A 20698-nucleotide genomic window follows, 5' to 3' on the forward strand; every position below is an offset into this window, starting at 1 on the left:
TTTTCCCTAAATATCACTTGCTATTTTTTGTCTTCTATTGCAATTTCATTTTTCAAAGTTCATTTATAATCTTATAAGATATCTTTGTTTATCCCCTTCTACGTATCAAATATACCATAAGTATTTTTTGTCTTCTACTGCAATTTCTTTTTTCAAAGTTTCATTTATAATCTTATAGATATCTTTGTTTATCCCCTTCTACGTATCAAATGTACCATAAGTCTTCATCTTTTGTTGCGATGCTACTTATTGATGTTAGTAAGTGTAACTCGTTTAGATCATGAACTGACATAAAAATAAAAAAACTTTTTCACATATCAAATGAACTTGAAATGCTACTTGACGTTAATAAAAGCGATTTTTTTTAGATTATGAGCCGGCACAAATGCAAAAAACTCTTATGGTACTTGTGACATATTCTTTTGTACACATTAACAATGAATTTTCTTCAAACTATTCCACTATTTCCACAATACCAATACACTGATGAGTAAATAAGTTCAAAGAAATGTAATTCTCACAATAAAGCTTACACTTTTTACTGCTAATTAAAACATTTTTAGCTTTTGAACAAGCTGGCAAGTTCACCCTTCTCATACATGGAAGTCAAGATATCACATCCACCAACCAACTCACCCTTCACAAAAATTTGTGGAAATGTAGGCCAGTTACTATAGTTCTTCAACGTTTCCCTCAATCCGGAGTTGTACTCTTCATCAAGGACATCGATACTTTCATAATCAACACCTTCACTTTCGAGAATGGATACCACTCTCTGTGAGAACCCGCATTGTGGTGCACTTCTTGACCCTTTAATGAAAGCAACCACCTTGTTTTCCTTCACTAGCCGGTCAATAAGGTCCTCCAAGGGCACTGTCAACTGTACGTTACGGCCTGGTGTCAACCTTAGATCAGCCTTCTTCTTTGGAGGCTGACGTACCCATGTTGAATTTCCAGGTTCATTACCCGGTGGTACCTTTCCATTGGTCGTAATATGTTCTTCCATCCATGATTTCCAAGATTCAGTTAAGGCGGTTCTATCTGGCTCCTCAACCACACCAACCTACAAACACTATACCAGTTATTAAGTACTCAAAGAAAAAATATAGCCGTAAAATCCTGAATTATAAAAAGAGAGAAACAAACGTGAAATTTACCAACAGAAGTAATAATGGGTGCAGACATAGCAGTTGGGATTCTAAGCAAGAAGATCAGTATATGTGATGTTTGACAAAGTAACGTTCATATAATAAGAAGATCAGAAAATGTTCATAATTCAAACAGTGATAACATGCTTAGCCAAGAATTAATATATTGCTTTTGCTCTCTAAAGTAAAGAGATTGTTTATTCAGCATGGTGTGCCTTATGTGCACTATAAATCATCATCCACACAGCAGAGTTATCAACGGCTCACTTAAGTCCTGAAGCTAGGTGCAAAATAGGCTGGCATTTTGCCTTGGTTGGCCAGAGCTTCAGTACATGGCAATAAGGTGTACGCTTCATCACCAATGAGTGTGGTCTCAAAGAAGCGACACTTAACAATAAACATTTCTCTTAATTATAATTTTTAGATTCTTTTGTCAATATAATTATCAATAGTGCTAATAATTGTTATTCTTGAATTACAGTTACAAGCTTGCGCTTTAGTTGCACCTTGCTTTAAAGCCCCAACAGATCTCATTGTTTTTTTGCGCTTTTCACCTTTGATAACACTGCCACAAATTACTCTACTTTTGTCAAATTTCCCCTTCACAGCTGCACTATGTCATAGAAGAAACATTCTAACGATAAAGAATGTTAATTAAAGGAAGCAGTAAAAGAGTGGTACTACAAGACGCCCAGCAGCAACGAAACCAAATGCCAATCTTTTCTGGCCGAGGTATATTGTCAGTGAGGTAAGTAACCTAGAATGAAATAAATGCCTTCAATCATAAGTGTTGACCACCTCTGCACATTCAACTAGCACAATCTCCCGCTCTAGCAGTTTTAAGCACCAAAAAACAAGTATCCTATATATCAGTTTGTTCGCTGCGCCAAGCGAACTTACTATGGTATGTATGCAGAAAAAGGTAGAAGGCGGCCATCATCCCCAAGTTGCAAAGGCAGCAGTTGGCCTAAAGGGTCAGCTCCAGACAGATTTCTCAGTCATCAAAAGATTATTTTTTTTTAGGTTGATCAAGCTAATCAATACAGAAGTGGCATCAGAACCATCATCAACAATAATGAGAATATTGGTGCTATACTGCTCACTCTTCTATCATTAGTAGAAGTAGATAAGTCGCTCTCACGATTTGCAAGCTCCAAACAAAAAAATAGTTGCATTCGCTAGCAGCTAACTATATGAGCTATCCCCTTCAATTGAGAGGAAACTTTCAGTTGTTCAAGTCAGCACAAGCTAAAGCAAGGCTGGGAACAAAATTCTTATCCTCAATGGAAGCAAGTCCACTTTACGAAAAAGAAAAGTAAAATCGATTTCATTTCTCAGGCCACGAGTGTATTTAACGTATATATTCTCACAACAGTATGCATTCCACTACTAATACATCACATATTATTGAACATGCTGATTCAAATCCATTTCTAAATGAGTTTTCTCATAGCATCACCAAGACACATCCTGATATTACGCTTTTGTCAAGAAATATAAACATGTTTCTCTCAATCAACCATTTCACACAGGATCAATCAATCAATCAACTACGCATTAATCTCAATTAATTGGGTCAGCTCTATGAATCATCCTTGTCGAATAAATAAACAGTTTTCACAATAGTAAGAATTTAAAAAGGGATTACAAATGTCGGTAATCAAAGTTGTTTACCTTAACGGAAGAGCAGAGCTGAGGTACGGAATTCTTATGGGAAATAACACTGGCGGCGATGTTGCGTGATATGCCAACAAATTGGAGATCACCATTAGTATCATACACCGCATATACACCAGATTCCTTCGGGAAGCTTCCAGCGATTTCATCAGACTGCAGAGGCACGGTTAAAGGGTCTGTTTCAGAAAGCTTTTTCAGAGCAGCAACAACGATGCTCGCATGGTGGCGAGTGGTGGTTCTGGTTTTGGGACGGAGAGTAATGGAAGGGAAGCGAAAGGAGGTTTTGGGAAGTGAATATGAAGAGAAAGAAGGGGTATTCTGGGAAGAGAAAATGGCAGGTTGTGTGAGAAATGAGATGTTGAAGGTCGCCATGGAAGAGAAGATGAAGAAGAAGAAGAAATTGTGGACTGAATTTGGATGAATTAAAATCTCAACAAGTTGGGCTATTTTGAGTCATTTTAGCCCATAAATGAAGCCCAATATGGCAAAGTATCGATAACGCTCGGCTTAGTCTTGATGCTTTATGGTGATTATTTATTTACTCCATAGTAAAAAACATATTCTTTAACTTTAATTAGAAGGTCAAGAAAGAGATAATTATTTTTCTTGTTTCGATTTTTTCATTTGCACTCATCAAGTCAATTTTGCTCTTTCAGAGACGTCAAAGTAAATGTGTGAACTTGGTATAATAAATGAATCGTTGCTTTTAATTTTTGCTTTTTTTAAGTGGCGATTATCATGATTGTGACTAGAGAAGGTACAAATACAAACTTTGTAGGCGATAAATATATACTTTCAAGGCAACAAGAGTTGTTATTAATACAATTTTTTTTAGTAATGATTTATGTTTTTTAGCGGGACTAAAGTTGGTAATAATTCTAAGCATTTACAAGGTGACAAAGTACTTTCTTAGCAACGACTAAATTTGCTACGAATGCTGACTTTTAATAGCGACTAATATATCTTCGGCAGTAAACGAAGTTGCTACAATGCTTACCTCCCAATCAGTGGGATGAGGGCTCATCCCACTGCTTGGTAGGGAACTAGCAATTAATATTATCTTTTACGGCGACAAAATTAGTCGCTACTATATATACTTTCTAGTGGCGACAAAGAATAACTTAAAATGGAAAAAAATTACTTAAAGCGACAACAAAAAATGTCACTAAAATCTATTTAGTGGCAACTAAATAAACTTTTTCACGGCAATAAAATTTGTCACTAAAATAAACATTTCGTAGCGACTATGATAAATTTTAGCATGAAAAAAGTTGCCTAACAAGGATTTCAGTTGCGACAAAAATTACATTTATACTACTGATAATAACTTTTAGCGGCGATAAAAGTTGTCGCTAATCGTTTCATTGTGTTACAACACAAATACCTTTTCGCAGCACTAAAGTAATTTTAAGTGGCGACTAAAACCGCCGCTAAAGGCTATGAATGTCGTCGCTAAAAGTATTTTTAGTCGCGACTAATTCCGCCGCTAAAGGTTATGAATGTCGTCGCTAAAAGTGGTTTTAATGGCGACTAAAACCGCCGCTAAAGGCTATGAATGTCGTCGCTAAAAGTGTTTTTAGTGGCGACTAAAACTGTCGCTAAAGGCTATGAATGTCGTCGCTAAAAGTATTTTTAGTGGCGACTAAAACCGTCGCTAAAGGCTATGAAGGTCGTTGCTAAAAGTGTTTTTAGTGGCGACTAAAACCGTCGCTAAAGGCTATGAATGTCGTCGCTAAAAGTATTTTTAGTGACGACTAAAACCGTCGCTAAAGGCTATGAATGTCGTCGCTAAAAGTATTTTTAGTCGCGACTTATTCTGCCGCTAAAGGCTATGAATGTCGTCGCTAAAAGTTTTTTAGTGGCGACTAAAACCGTCGCTAAAGGCTATGAATGTCGTCGCTAAAAGTATTAGTGGCGACTAATACCGTCGCTAAAGGCTATGAATGTTGTCGCTAAAAGTTTTTTTAGTGACGACTTAAACCGTCGCTAAAGGCTATGAATGTCGTCGCTAAAAGTATTTTTAGTCGCGAATAATTCTGCCGCTAAAGGCTATGAATGTCGTCGCTAAAGTATTTTTAGTCGCGAATAATTTCTGCCGCTAAAGGCTATGAATGTCGTCGCTAAAAGTATTTTTAGTCGCGACATAAACCGTCACTATGAACGTTGTCGCTAAAAGTGTTTTTAGTCGCGACTAATTCTGCCGCTAAAGGCTATGAATGTCGTCGCTAAAAGTATTTTTAGTGGCGACTGAAACCGTCGCTAAAGGCTATGAATGTCGTCGCTAAAAGTATTTTTAGTCGCGACTAAAACCGTCACTAAAGGCTATGAATGTTGTCGCTAAAAGTCTTTTTAGTCGCGACTAATTCTGCCGCTAAAGGCTATGAATGTCGTCGCTAAAAGTTTTTTTAGTAGCGACTAAAACCATCGCTAAAGGCTATGAATGTCGTCGCTAAAAGTATTTTTAGTACCGACTAATTCTGCTGCTTAAGGCTATGAATGTCGTCGTAAAAGTAGTTTTAGAGGCGACTAAAACCGCCACTAAAGGCTATGAATGTTGTCGCTAAATGTCTCTTTTAGCGGCGACTTAATCCGTCGCTAAAAGTCTCTTTAGTAGCAACTAAAACCGTCACTAAAGATTATGAACGTCGTTGCTAAAATTTTGTTTTAGTGGCTAATAGTCTCTTTTAGTGGCAAATATCTTTTAGTGGTGACATTGCTATCTTGTAGCGACTTTAAAAATTGTTGTTAATAGTGACTTTAGTGGCGACATATATACGTTTTAGCGGTGATATGACTTGTTGCTATAGTTTCTTTTAGTGGCGACATATATACCTTGTAGCGGCGACAAAAGTTGTTTCTAATAATGTCTTTTAGTGGCGACATATATACCTTTTAGCAGCGAGATTGCTAATAATGTCTTTTAGTGGCGACATTAATATCTTTTAGAGGCGACAAAAGTTGTCACTAATAATAACTAAGCACGGGCCATCTCCGATCTAGTATATATAAATACTACACCTTGATAATTCATCATCCCCACCATTTTGGATACTATACTTCCATATTCTCACATCAATTTTTGGATCATTCTACTAATAAATCATTACATCCTTAATTATACTGCTAATAATATTCTAGAATTTAGACACCTACGTTTTCCTTATACACATATTCTATGTAACAAAGAATTATGGAAGATTCTGAATACATATCATATTTTTACTCAACAACACGATTCACATAAGAATGTAACATTTTGCATCGATATATGTATTACATCATGATAAATCACAGAAGACAAAATATTTTTGGAATTTTTTAAGAATAGTTGATAGATGCTTGATGTTGTGGACTTCAATTATATGATTTGAATTTGCTATCGATTTTAAATTTTAATTAATAAGTTATTATTTCACATAAATGTCTATTTTTTTGTTAAAGAAATAATTATAGTTGATATTTAAGGTGTTTTAAATTTTTAAAAAAAAATTAAGAAAAAGGCCGTATTCCATGGCTACATGTTATTTCTTTAGTATTGGAAATGGGATAACAAGAAATTATGTGTTCTTAGTATTATCAAAATTAAAAATATAAAAACTTGAGAGGAATAATTACAACATAAACCCCAAAATCTTGAACCTAAAGACTAAAGAGATTATCAATTCCATTTATTTAAATATAATAAACTGTGATTTACTCCCAAAAAATAATAATTATGCTAACTAACATTTAAATTATACTGTAGTTAGTTGGTGTGCTATCTTTCTTCTTCTTTTTAATCAATATGTTTGCAAATCATGACTCATTGATTCCCCTAAGATAATGATACTGTATTAGGTTACGTTCCTCCTTTATTATTATTAATAAATTGATAATTCATCCTTTTTTTCTTTAGTCAATATTGGAATTTGTACAACTTAAGTCAAAAAAAGATTTTGAAAAATTTTATTATTTCCTTTCCATTTTTTTAAAATCACACCTAAACTCCACATTAGAAAAAAAATACATATATAGGGAGGTTACGTTTTTATGTTATATTATTTTTTATAAGTTGTTAGTGAATTTTGACTTGTGAGTTGTGATAGCAAGTTATGAGAAGTACTGAAAACACCTTTAAATTTAGCGTGAACTATTAGTTTCATTCTTGAACTATTAATAACCTTAACAATATTGTCTACTTGACTAATTAAACTTAAATACACCGATGATATTGCATCATGAGTGAAATACACCCTTAAATTTGAGATGTTTTCAACACTTCTTTCGATTTTTATTAAGAGTCGCACATTTGAGACCACTTGCTATGTCATGTGGATTATTGGGGTGTATTTGTAAGTTCAATTACTCAAGTTAAAGGATGTTTTTAAAGTTGCCTATAGTTCGAGGATGAAACTATATAACAACTCGCGTCAAATTCAGGAATATTTTCAATACTTATTTCAATTGTTATTGGATCATGTAGTGCGCACTAGCTGTTACATGTTTGTGTTGCGAAAAAAAAAACCAAAAAATTGGGATTTATAAATCAAATGATTTGATTTGAAAATATCGAATCAAATCGATACACTTACCTACAAATAAAATATTAGCAAAGTGAAATGTACATCGATCTTACCTCTATAAAGGGTGTAATAACATATTACATACCATATTTAACATATTATTTAATGTTCATCAGAGGTTTGCATGAGATTATTTGATAAATGACTTAAATTATGCAAATATTTTTATATCATCACTGCAAAATGCAAATGTATATAACCTCATAATATTGAATGTTGATGGTGCAACATCATATGTTGGACCTACCTTAATTAGTTGCTGATTAGGGACTCATATGATCTCATAACACCAATAGAAAAAGTTTATTGTTTGTATCAAACAAATATATATAAATGCACAATGCATAAATAATTATCATCACGATTAATTAATAAACATTCTAACCTCATTTTATCACCTAACAATGGTTTTCTTTTCTCAAGAAACACCTAACCATAATTCTCGAGGAGATGACTTCAGATAGGAGGGTATAAGAGAGTAAGCAGTGCGTCGATAAATGTAGTATTGAAGTGTGTGACCATCTCGGCAATTAAATTCAGTTCTAGGATCTCTGCCTGCTCTGATACGATGTTGAAGTTGAAGTATGTGTTGACTATCTCAATCTAAAAATTTAAACTGATAGAGAGAACACACTTTTAATTTGTTAATAATATTCTCAATATGTAGAAGGTTATTTGGTAGTCGAATGTTGACTTAGTATTAATCTTTACTCGTAGTCTTTGGCTTAGTGATAGTTTAGAGCATCGTATCTATTGTATTATTACTCTCTTCACGTAATCTTTGGCTTTTGGCATATGTAATCATCTGTTGTTTACTATATTTAGGTGGTCCAACCTCGTTATCGATGCTACAGTTCCTTGCATATATGGGAAAATAGGGTGTTCAATCTTGCTATGGTTGTTATGTCTAGGTCAGGGCCATGAGGATTTGGTTGAGATGAATGATTGCAAGGAAGAGTGTTTGATTATAATGGCTAGTTATTAATATAAGATCAAATCAATGGGAATGATTAGACTGATTCTCATATTATGAAATAGTGACAACTTTAATCTGTTAAATTATTTGTCTTTAACAAATGACTAGTTTGATATGTGCATCTCACTTGTTTCATTATTAAATGATCTTCAATCTCTTAGTTCACATTTGCAAGCATAATCTACCTAATAATACATTAAAAAAATGTTGTCACCAGTGTCGGAGCAAGAAATTTTAATCCGAGAATTCAAAAACTACAAACTTGCAATAAACCTAACCACGAAGGATATTCAACTGTATACATATACACAAAATGTTTGCTTTAACCTACTTGAATAGTGTTGTCACCAGTGGCGAAGCCCACTTAGTTTCGCCAATTCATAAAGAACCTATTTGAGTTCTGTTTTCAAGTGAAAATTCAGAACCGAATTAGTTTTGGTGGACAATGTTACCTGATCACCTAACTGGTGAGAGATTGTAAATATGTAGTGAAATAGTTGAGATGTGCCTAAGCTGATCAGAGATTTCCTAGTAAATTAGCAGAAATACTTCTCTAATTATGTCTGTGGATGTACAAAAATACATGTATAGCAGATCCCAAATGAAGTAACAGTTTGACAAATAAGTTGAACCTATTGTAGCAGAAACATCTACTAATGCTAATGACTGTAAATGCAAGTCATAGACTTATGAGACCAGAATGATTGAGACTTAAGACAGCTAAAAATTGACATCACTACAGCAAAAAACCTATACTCACCTACTGATTAGTTCTGCTGAAAGTTACACAACAGTGTATAGACTTTTTTTATATTCGTGGTTCGTGCACTTCAATTAATTTCACGAGATATCTTCCACTAGTAACAAGTATTAGGTAACTCTGTTCACAAGGTTATGACAGATGGTAAGAAACACCTAGTGTTTTTGTCTCCGCTGGACATGACTCTCAACCACTTCATTGACGTCACTCTTGGTGCTTCTTAGAATTAGTTACAACAATATTTTTATTGCACACATGTCTCATAAGAAAGGTTAATATTTTGGAGCCTTTTGCCAACTTTCTAATAAATTATAATGTCCAACCATACATGACTTAAACTTTACTCCTACTCAAGAATCTATTAAAACAAAAAGCCACCAAAAACTTATTTCATGTCAGTCTTCATCATTCTGGTGAACTTACATTAAGCATTATTTCATCATGGGATGGGCAAAATATGCCAGAGGAAAGCTATCTTTGCCTGTAATAACAGGAATTTTCTGTGCACTAACATTCATTGTTTTATTGTACACTGAAAGGATCACTACTTCTTCTTCTGGTTTCCATTTTGGGATCAAAACTTGTCCGAGACGAAATGCTGCAAAGTTAAAAAAACATCATACAGGTGCACTTGCAGCTTCTTTATTTTTTTTCAATCAGATTTTTTGTTGTCATGCTAAATGTGGCTTAACAGGTGTTATTAGAGAGTTGAAGAGCAGTCCACTAGACAATCCAACAGATGATAGGTTCGTGTTTGATCCCGAGGAATGCAGCCTCAATAACGGGAAATGGGTGTTTAATACTACGATTAAGCCACTATACACAGATAGAACTTGTCCATATATTGACAGACAATATTCTTGTACTAAGAATGGACGAGACGATTCAGATTATCTTCACTGGGAATGGCGGCCTGATGACTGCATCTTGCCAAGGTTGGCAAGTTAATCAAAATGTCATTAGATACATAGTACTGTCACTATCTGTTATCTCGATTATTGATACAACATCGTTAAACTAAATTCTTAACAATGAAATGCAGGTTTGATCCGACGATTGCCCTTAGAAAACTCCAAGGGAAGAGGATAATGTTTGTAGGAGACTCAATACAGAGAAATATGTGGGAATCTTTTGTGTGTTTGGTTCAATCTGTGATTCCAGAAGGCGAAAAGTCTATGAAACTAGGACAGGTTTATTCAGTCTTTAAAGCTAAGGTAATCAATCAATCATCAAGTCCAAAAAAAATCTGTCCTTTTTCAAGAATTTGCTCAAACATGAAGATTTTTGTTTGCTAAATATTTCGAACATACCTCAGGAATACAATGCCAGCATTGAATTCTACTGGGCACCATTCTTGGTTGAGTCAAACACAGATATTCATATAAAAGCCGATTCAAAACAGAGAATCATCAAAGTGGATTCTATCACCGAGCGTGCCAAACAGTGGTTAGGAGTAGATTACCTTGTTTTCAATACTTATGTTTGGTGGATGAGTGGCCTTAAAGCCAAAGCATTGTAAGTAAATGAATTCATTTTCCCAAAAAAATGTCGAAACAAAAAAACTTCTACTTGCATTTTTTCAAATGACTTCTCGAAAAAAAAAATGCAGATGGGGAGAGTTTGCAAATGGCGAAGAGGGATATGAAGAATTCGATACTCCTATTCCTTACAAGCTAGCATTGAGGACATGGGCAAATTGGATTGATTCAACCATCGATACTAATAAAACAAAGGTGTTCTTTACCACTATGTCACCTACGCACCAAAGGTACGTCTCTAATGCACATTACCTGCTACTACGAATGCTTTCTCATTTGACTATTTTAACCGAACTTGTTTGAGCATTCAGAAATGAAGATTGGGGGAATATGAACGGTACGAGGTGTTTCAATGAGACAAGACCTGTGATGAAGAAGGGACACTGGGGAGTTGGTTCAAACAAAGATTTAATGAAGGCAGTAGTTGATGTAATAGGAAGGATGAAAGTTGCTGTTACTGTTCTTAACATAACACAATTATCTGAGTACAGAATTGATGGACATGCTTCGGTTTACGGTGAATTAGGAGGCAAATTGTTGACTGATAAACAGAAAGCAGAGCCTTCACATTTTGCAGATTGTATACATTGGTGTTTGCCTGGAGTTCCAGATACTTGGAATAGAATGCTTTATGCATATTTGTAGCAAAAAACAACACTAATGAGAGAACAAGAAAAAAAGAATGTAAACACTCTCATGTTAGAAAAAAACATACTTTGTTTTTTGTTTGCAAAATTGTATGAATTTCTTGTAAAGTACATTGAATCAATATGGCAAAGTAAATGAAAGTTGCCTACAAAGTTGTTGAAACTCAAGCACATCAAATTGTATAGAAAGTAATGATTTTTTATGATCAAACGAGTCCTTAATCAAAGTTTTACAATTGAATAAATAAAGAACAGAATCACAATCAATACTTTCTCATCTAAATAACGATTGCTAAATTTTGTTATAACAATGATTCATTATAACATTTCACAATATAGTAGCTTGATTTTCTTTGAAACCAATTTTGACGTGTTATATTTTACTCTTCATACATCATCTATAATACTATATTTTACCAAATTTTGACGTAAGATTTTTTGACATGAACTCAAATTTACTCGAATTTCAGTGTAAATATGGGACATTAAATAGATAAAAAAAACATTTTCGAATTACTTTTAATATTTAAATAACCACAAGAAAATCAAAAGCTGCGGTTTTGGTAGGGTTTTTGACTTCTTTGTACTTTTCAAACAAAGCTTTCATCTACAAACATCAATGGCGAAATCAATATCAAGAAATCAATACATTCGTTATCTCTATCTCTCAATTTCTTCCCAAAAATGCCGTTCAACAAAGCCTTCATTTCATCTCTTACAGAGTCTTTCAAATACACCCACCACCACCAAATCTTTACCCCTTTCTCCATTGGTTAGTCTTCGATTTCTACTCAATTTTCTTTTCATTCTAATAAAGTTTGTCTTTTTTTCTAGTTTCGGATTAATGGGTTTCTTTTTCTTTGATTACAGGCTATGCGTTTGGATCGATTGGAAAATGGGTTGATTTCTTACAGGTATCTGTGCACCTCGAGTTCTAGTAATCAATCGAATTCCGGGTCAGGTGGATCTTCTGCCGGAACTAATTCTGGAAACAGTGAGAGCTCTGATGGTTCTCAGAAGACTAAACAGGGAAAGTCTATTCGGGGTAGTGTAAGTTCTTTTCTGTATTCACTAACATATACTCCCTTCCGTTTTACTTGTTCAGTTTAGAAAATGAAATAATTTATCACTTAGTTCCTAATTTATGCAAAATTAGTAAATATATGCATATTCAGTCTGAAGGTAGTGTTTTGTTGAAAACCTGCAGTTTAACACTTGTATCTGGGCTATGTGTTATTTGTTATGTTTTGGCAAAGGTTATATTTTGATTATATAGAGCTGTTGTTATTTGCTGAATTAATAGGGTATTGTCAGATATAAACTGCAGACTTTTTGCTTATTTTGTGTGATTGCGAGTTCTATTTTCCTGTTCTGCTTTGGGTAGCTGCAGTTTTTTTAATGGATAATAGTATGGACGCAAATGCAACTTCATCTGTTTATAGTAGGGTCTCAAAGCTTTTTTTATTTCTGTTGCTCCGTAGAGTCTGTGATTGATAGGTAATATTTGATGTTGCAGCCTGTTTCATGGATGAGCTTCTTTTTACTTGTTTGCACTGGAGCAGGATTGGTTGTCTATTATGACAGGGAAAAGAAACGGCATATCGAAGGTAGATTACTATGGTGAGTTGTATTAGTTTTAGGAAAAGAACTGTGGTAGGCTAATCACGTAGGAACATCGGTGAAACACAGCTTATCAGTAGATTTTTATGGGCTCATTAGACTTTGGGTTTGGAAACACTGTGGAGGATGATAATTTCTTACATTTTAATTTGTATTTATAATGGCACGTGTCTGATTAGGCTGCTAGTTACCTATCCGTATGTATGCATTTAGGTCTCTGGTTATAGTACTGCCTCGCTCCAAGTATAAGTGCGACAATGGTTGTGTGTGTGTGTAGACAGATATGTTGGAATGTAGAGTCAGTAATTGACAATGGATTTCAAAAGTCAACTTTTGCTTGTTCCTTTTGTCAAGTATAAGTTTAAATAACAAAATCACATCACTTCTGGAGTAATAATTTAGCATCTATCTATTTGTCATGTGTATAAGGGCCTCTGCTGCAAAATCTCTTATTTTGCTTGTTCTTTGATCCACAACTAAAATTTTGTGCTCTTGAAAGGAAAGAACACATAATAAAGTCAAGGACCAATATATTACTCTTCCCTTTTGTTTCTTTTGTTCAGGAAGCCTTAAGTTTTTTGTGCTGATATTTTTGAAGATTGTAAGATCATAGGCTACCACATGATTCTTGCCTTGCCTCTTGGTTCCTCTCATTCTAGTTTGCTGATTAAGATTGTTACCTATTGTTACAGATATCACCAATGCCTCAACTTCCGTAAAGCAAGGACCTTCAGTAGGAAAAGCAGCCATTGGTGGTCCGTTTAGTCTTATTGACCATAATGGAAAACCAGTAACTGAGAAAGACTTCTTTGGCAAGTGGACTGTTGTATATTTTGGTTTCACTCACTGTCCAGATATATGTCCGGATGAGCTACAAAAACTCGCTACTGCAGTTGATATAATTAGTAAGCCTTGTCATCATAGTTCTGTGCATAAAAATGGATGAAGTTTTGCATGGGTATTGTGATTGATCATTTCGTCAATATCTGACATTAGTTTTCATTCCATTTTACATTTATCCTTCCTCTTGCCTTTCAAGTTAATGTCTAATTATCCAAGTTCCAATCCAGACTTGATTACCAATTTGTTTGGTCAGATGTAGGCAATAATAACAGAACTAAAAGGACATTCCAATTGTCAATGATTGTATCAGTGAAGAAAAACTGATGGTGCATATTAGTATCATGTCAACTAAGAGTATGAAGTGCATAAACTCTAACAGTATCCTTTTTGCGTGCTTCAATTGTCACTCCATTTTGTGTATGAAAATGTTCAAACTGGTTTAATGTTCTCCTAAAGGGAACATTTGATCGTTCAGCTACATAAGGGGAGAAGCTGTTAGCTAGTGTTGTCAGTGTTGTGAATGGCGAGCGCCTCATCGCCAAAGGCGAGGCGAGGCGAGCCCTTCTCGCCATTCCACACTGATGCGAGGCGACCCAAAAAAGGCGACCCATGGCGAGGTATGGCGAGCTAATGGCGAAAAAAATGGCGCCACCTTTTTTATTTAAATTTTTTAAAAAGATTTGACTTAACAATATTAATCAAAATTAGGGTTCTTTTTGTTTATTTTCAAAATTTGCTGCTGCCCGACTCCTCTTCCCCTCGCAATCTCTTCGCCCCGACTCCTCTTCCCTTCGCGATCTCTTCTATTGTCAAAATTTGCCGGTCGCATCTCTTCTCTTGTTCTCCATCATCTTCGAGTTGTTGCTGCACTGAGGACCTGAGGTATACCTCTTTTTTTACTTCTTCTTTTGATCTTTTCAGTTCTTCTTGAGTTCTTTTCTTCAAGAGTCGGATAGTTTTGAATAAGAATAGACATTTAAAGTTTTAGTATTGTATTTTGAATTATTTGGTCTTTAAAGTTTTACTACTATTGGTTTTTGAATTGAATATTTGCTAATATGTGTTATTCCTATTAAGATTTTGGATATTTATATATGCAATTAAATATTTTTAATCTTTGGTATTAATTGGCGCCTTAATTCAAAAAGGCAAGCGCCTCGCTGCTCGCCTCGCCGCGTGGCGAGGCAAGCCCTTGTCGCCTTTTGTCGCCTCTCGCCGTCCAAAACACTGAGTGTTGTAGCAGACTACAATAAGGCAGCTACTGACTGTATGATTCCAGTTTTGTTGTGAGAGAAAAGCCCACAAGTTATAAGCTTTGGCTTTCATATGATGTCTTTTTCCTTTTAATTTAAGCATACAGAGATGGATTAATCTTCTAATTTATAATTTATTCAATATGCAGAGGAGACGTCTGGAATTGAAATAGTACCTGTATTTATCTCAGTGGATCCTGAAAGAGATACGGTTGAGCAAGTAGACGAATATGTTAAAGGTGTGTTTCAGATAGAACTGATTATATATTGTGCATTAATTAGATATACTTGTAATGTTGCAACTGACAATTTTGCACTCAATGTTTAGAGTTCCACCCAAACTTGATTGGCCTCACTGGTAGCCCAGAAGAAATAAAGAAAACAGCACGTGCTTATCGGGTTTACTATATGAAGACAGAAGAAGAAGGCTCAGACTACCTTGTTGATCACTCAATAGTCATGTATGTTTTTGTTGTCCTTCTTATTCTAATATGATTGCACTTGTCAGTTCTGATTGCCTTGCAAGTTCAATATCTATAACCTGTATCAACACGGGAACACCTCTAATATTTCTGCAAAGTGGTCTTATATCCTGCATACATAGTCTTTTAAATTTCAAACACCTTTAATGATATATAATATGGTGCTTTAGATGACGTCATTCACATATTTATGGATCATTCAGATTTATACATGTATACCGGTAATACCATAAACAGTAAGCATAAGAAAATAATTTTATTACAGTGGTAAGAATTTTCATTAGCCTTCCATCTGGAAAGCACTACTTATAGTGGTTGTAGCCTTCAGTTTCCATTTGATCACTTCAAAAGTATGCCTGCTTTAGGACCTATCTGTGTGATCAAAGTCTTATAGAGTTGGATATTTCCTGATGGAGACCACTAAATAAAGAAGTAACTTATATGTGGAATGGAGTGGAAATATGGTTGAAGTTGGAAGTGGTAGCTGGCGAGTGAGCTCAAAGAGGTGTTAGCTTTGACATACCCTTTAAGATAAGGGTAGATTTGGTAAAAAATAATTGATATCTTCTTGATTATGTAAAAGATTCATTTTTGGACTAAATGTAAGATATAAAAACACCATGTAATATGGACTGGAGGGAGTAGTTTGTATTTCTGTTTACTGGCAGAAACTGTCTCCTTAGCCCACTTAGTTGATAAATCAATGGACAAATGACCTTTTGACCACGACTACGATTTAGAATATTTGAAGATAATTTCATGTAAGTATTTGTTTATCAATTTGGTTCTTTGTTTGAAAAGTAGAGTTGTAGGAGCACTTCAATTTTTTCTCGTGGAACTTTTTAACTTTTTATCCATGTCCAAACAACAGCAAATCCATTTACTCTTTCATCTTAGACTTCAATTAATCATTTCTTCAAATTTCAACCAAATCATGTCCAAATGCTTGAGGCTTTTACCATATCAAGGGTTTCATGCGAAATATTGTTATGATCCATCTTGATGTGAAGTTCCAGCCTAAAGAGATTCTTTGAGATATTTTATGTCTTCTAGAATTTGAAATCTTATGACATCTCTTCAAAGGGTCTATATTTATTTTTAACAAAAGGTTTTGGATTATCAATGGCTCTACTTTCAAAAGAGAGTATGTGGATGTTACTATAGCATGGAAATTTGATGAAGTTGATGATTCAATTTGCAGGTATCTTATGGATCCTAAGATGGAATTTGTGAAGTTTTTTGGGAAGAACAACGACGTTGGCATGCTTACCGATGGAATAATTAAGGAGATAAAGCAATACAAGAAAGTCAAGGCATAATACTCTTTGAACGTCTAGCTGTTGCTAGAGCATTGAACATTGCATTCGGTGGAAATTTAGAGTACTTTAGGTCTTATACGATATCTGAGAATTGTTTTTTTGATATCCAGCTTTCATTTATTTGAAGAAAACTATTGCAGTTTAATGGTATACCATGATCCTAAATTAGGAATATACTTGGCTTTCTAAGGTATTTGTTAGTCTACTGGGATTACCCTTTAAGTAAACATTGTTGTCTTCAATAATATGAGATTTATATTATACAATGCATTTTTCAGTTCCCCAGAAGTTTCAGAATGTTGTCGATTTCTGTTTGATCTAATGAACTCTGTGCTTATCACTTATGGCTGAACTGCTATTGTTCATGATGATTTGGTTAACTTGTTATCCATAATGTAAGGATACAGTGAGCCAGAAGGACTTCTGAAAATTTTAGGTCCACTCTTTTGTGAGGCAAAAAGAAACCTCACACGACTAGTGTCAGTTGTGTAAGATACATAATCAAGTATTTTGAGACTTCCCTATGGTTATGTATTGCACTGTTTGTGTATTCTGCTTCATGATATATATCTCATCGACTCCATGATTTTTCATCGACATATCTGGAAATCAAAAGGATGAGTATATGAGAAAACAAATATGAATTGAGACCAAATATGTCAACATCAATCACAATGATTCAAAATGTCATGGTATTAACAACTATCACAAACTGGAAATAACTCATACATAGAGAGACTTAATTGCCACTTCACATTACATTTGTTATTCTATCACCAATTATCTTCCTCTTCCTTCTTTACATGAATTATAGGTCCTTCAACACAATATTTCCCTTTGCCATTTCTGCTTCCCAATTCTAAGTCCATCCATGTCAATTCAGTGTTTACAGACACCACATTAGGCCCTTTTCCAACTATCCACTCATCCATGGGGTCAACAACATTATCTGTATCGTCATTGCTTCCATCTGGATCGAAAGCTTGTAATTGCAAATTACAATGGACAAATACCAAGTCCTGCAGCCTCTGCTTCTCTATCAGGTTCATCCCTTCTGTAAGTAATGTCTCGACCAAGTTCCTTTTCAGCCTATAATGTGAAGCACCATTGCATGTCTGACTAAGTATTCGAACAGCAAACCTTTGCAGTTCAGGACACTGACCTCCATATTGTGACCACCAAAGTGCTGCAACCATAACATACAGGTTAATATATGAATTATAAGTCAACATGATCAAAATAGCAGAAAATGTATAAATGATACCACCTGGGGATATATTTGATAGTTTATCTTTGAAACTTCCAAAATGAAACGTGCCCCTCCCCTTGCGATACTCATCAATTTGCTGTGTGATCAAATGCTGTATATGGCGATCTTCTGTCATGCGAACAACACAACAACAAAGACCACAAGTAACTTCCACATCAGTGTAGAAATTGCTCGAGTAAAAAAGGGTTGGGTTCAAAAAGTAACCCACAGCATGTAGATGACTGTGGAAGTATTCATCCCATATGTCATCTATGGCTTTCCAGAATCTTGCATAATGGGATCTTTTGTGTCTGAATTCCTTTTTGATTGTCTCTTTAGCTTGATCAAGTGTATCATATATAAAACCAACTTGTGGCTTATTAGTACAGTCTAGCAATTTTATAACTTCTACCAGGGGAATGGTTGCCTTCACAGCCATCAAAGCCTCGGTCCAAAAGGATCGATCCTCAACCATTTCTGACATTCGTTTACCCTCAATTGTAGAAGCCAAGACTGAGCTATGCCAATCAGAAGATTGAAACATCCTAATTAAGCATTTCTTCTGTGATACAATGTTCTCCAGAGTCAAAAAGGGCACAATAAACCTTATTTTTGAAGACTTTACGAGCTCATCAGGACAAGCATCTCTGAGAAGCTTCAGGACAGTAGCATGGCTGTAAATAAATTGTGTGAGTGTTTTTTCCTTCTCCATAACTTCATGTATCGGGTCTATCTTCGTGAACTTCTGTAACATAAGTTCCATGCAATGATAAGCATCTACTGCCCAAAAAACTGTCCTATGTTTTTCCATTAGTTTCTTGCCTGCTTCCATCATGCAGGCAGCTGTCGAGTATGTAACAATTTGGACCACAGTTTCAACTCCAACTTCCTCCAGAATCTCCTCGAGAAATAATAGCATGGCACCAACATTCCCATTGAAAGATGAAATATCTGATGATCGAAGATAAATGGTACCCCTCGGGCAGTACACTAGGATATTAATCAGATTTCGATTGTTTAAATCTATCCATCCATCTAGCAAGATACTACACCCCGTGCTTGTCCATGAATCTCTGATTTCCGTTACATACTGTTGCATCTCTTTCACTGCATCCTGAAGGATCCACCCTTTCAACTCCTGACAACTAGGGAATTTTATTGTCTGCCCAAGACTAAGGGTGGCTATTACCATCCTTTGGAAGCTAGGTGACCTGATAGCATCAAAGTCTATTCCTGCTTCATAAAAAAATCTCCCTATGGATTTCGAAATCTCTTGTGAGGATGAATCTACCACACAAGTACCAGCTACTTTTGAATTCGTTCTGTTATGCTTTTTATTTGCACTTTCAGAACTCTGAGTGATATCACCATCTCGGGGGCACAAGTTCCTTTTCTTTTGATCTAATGCCACACCATGTTGATGAACATCAACTTTATCTTGAGCCATTTTCCGCATTTATATTGACTGTTCTTCAACTGCAAAACAATGATTCATGAGTTGTTAAACCATCTTAAAGATTGAGAAACAAGATCATGCATAAATTCCATTCCTTCATTTCAGTTAGTGACTAACAAAAACCAGAGTCTGTTCTCCGTGAATAGCAAAAATAAGGCTAATGTGACAAAGTTCTATTCTTATTGCTCCTTCCGAGCCAACATACTTGTCTGGTTTTGACTTGAAACAACATCCGTGGAAGTAAAAGAAAAACTTTTGAATCTTGTGATACTTAATATGTGGAACGTGCCAAAATTTCCTTTAATCTCGTGATCTTAAACATGCTAGATGGAAAATTAAATATTTTAGGGTTGACAAAAACAAAAGAGACATTCTTTATCAAACGAACTAAACACTTGTATTTTCTACTGCATTTCCCATAGAGATCCTCCAATGTTACTATTTTGTTTTGATAATCGTGGTGTCTGGTTAGTTTTGCACACAGCTCGATTAATTTCATGGAGCACTTCTACCTCCCATATGCTCAGATACCAACTAATAATATGCAATTGAATATATTACCTAATATTTTTGCATCAAATGAGTAAACACACTATCAAACCACATAAACAAACTGTCTTGTTCCTCCTGTTACTGCAACTTAAAACTCATTCTTGAATAAAAAGGGGTAGCTTTGATATTCAATAGTTGTGAAAAAAAAAAAAAGAGAAGTGTATTCTACTAGTGAAAATCTACAAAGAGCAAGTAAAAAGAGAAGTCTTCTACAGTCTGAAATGAAAGCAGATAAAAGAGCATAGTAGTTCATGAACAAAAATAAACAAAATCACAAGCAAATAATGACATAAAATTTAACAAGATGAAGGAAAAAGGGTCATACCATAGGTCCATAGTAGAGTCATTTTTGTTGATTTTCAGTAATGATCCTGAGCGAAAAAGGGGTTCGGTTCGATTCGGTTTTATGTCTTTCGGTGCGGTTTATCAATTTTCGGTTTTTAAATAAACTAATTCGATAACAAATCAATAAGATATTATTTATCGATTTTTGGTTTACCAATAAGAAAATATCCGTAAAAATATTATATGACTTCTTACTTATCTAAATATAGCGTGAAGGTTATAATTACATGTCACTGCCAAAACATAGTATGAGATTTTTGATGTTAATCAA

At 34.9% G+C, this 20698-nt stretch overlaps 4 protein-coding genes across 5 annotated transcripts; 2 read left to right on the forward strand and 2 right to left on the reverse strand.

Annotated features, from left to right (window-relative positions):
* Positions 1-436: 436 nt before the first annotated feature.
* Positions 437-3198, reverse strand: GRX1 (protein). Its single transcript, NM_001247341.2, is given in 2 exon segments — positions 437-1063; positions 2823-3198. Coding segments are annotated over 2 exon segments (879 nt in total). The 5' UTR covers position 3198; the 3' UTR covers positions 437-559.
* A 6284-nt stretch (positions 3199-9482) lies between these two features.
* Positions 9483-11497, forward strand: LOC101248326 (protein trichome birefringence-like 3). Its single transcript, XM_004246702.5, has 6 exons — positions 9483-9748; positions 9818-10058; positions 10166-10337; positions 10439-10638; positions 10733-10891; positions 10973-11497. Exons 1-6 carry the CDS (start codon positions 9565-9567, stop codon positions 11304-11306), a joined length of 1290 nt encoding a protein of 429 aa, XP_004246750.1. The 5' UTR covers positions 9483-9564; the 3' UTR covers positions 11307-11497.
* A 156-nt stretch (positions 11498-11653) lies between these two features.
* Positions 11654-17113, forward strand: LOC101248038 (protein SCO1 homolog 1, mitochondrial). Its single transcript, XM_004246701.5, has 7 exons — positions 11654-12080; positions 12179-12358; positions 12825-12915; positions 13621-13833; positions 15174-15263; positions 15353-15485; positions 16708-17113. Exons 1-7 carry the CDS (start codon positions 11928-11930, stop codon positions 16823-16825), a joined length of 978 nt encoding a protein of 325 aa, XP_004246749.1. The 5' UTR covers positions 11654-11927; the 3' UTR covers positions 16826-17113.
* Positions 17114-17451: 338 nt separating this feature from the next.
* On the reverse strand, positions 17452-20445 carry LOC101250835 (uncharacterized). 2 transcript variants are annotated; one of them, XM_010327757.3, is made up of 3 exons: positions 20408-20445; positions 18093-19550; positions 17452-18011 (listed from the first exon to the last, which is right to left on the reverse strand). In XM_010327757.3, the coding sequence occupies exons 2-3, from the start codon at positions 19528-19530 to the stop codon at positions 17599-17601; spliced, it is 1851 nt and encodes a 616-aa protein (XP_010326059.2). In that variant the 5' UTR covers positions 19531-19550; positions 20408-20445; the 3' UTR covers positions 17452-17598. The 2 variants fall into 2 exon arrangements, with proteins under 2 accessions (XP_010326059.2, XP_025888811.2); XM_026033026.2 differs by lacking the exon at positions 20408-20445 and adding an exon at positions 20092-20222.
* Between the last annotated feature and the right edge of the window lie 253 nt (positions 20446-20698).

This window comes from Solanum lycopersicum, chromosome 9 (genome assembly GCF_036512215.1).
Source record: "Solanum lycopersicum chromosome 9, SLM_r2.1".
Classification (NCBI taxonomy): domain Eukaryota; kingdom Viridiplantae; phylum Streptophyta; class Magnoliopsida; order Solanales; family Solanaceae; genus Solanum; species Solanum lycopersicum.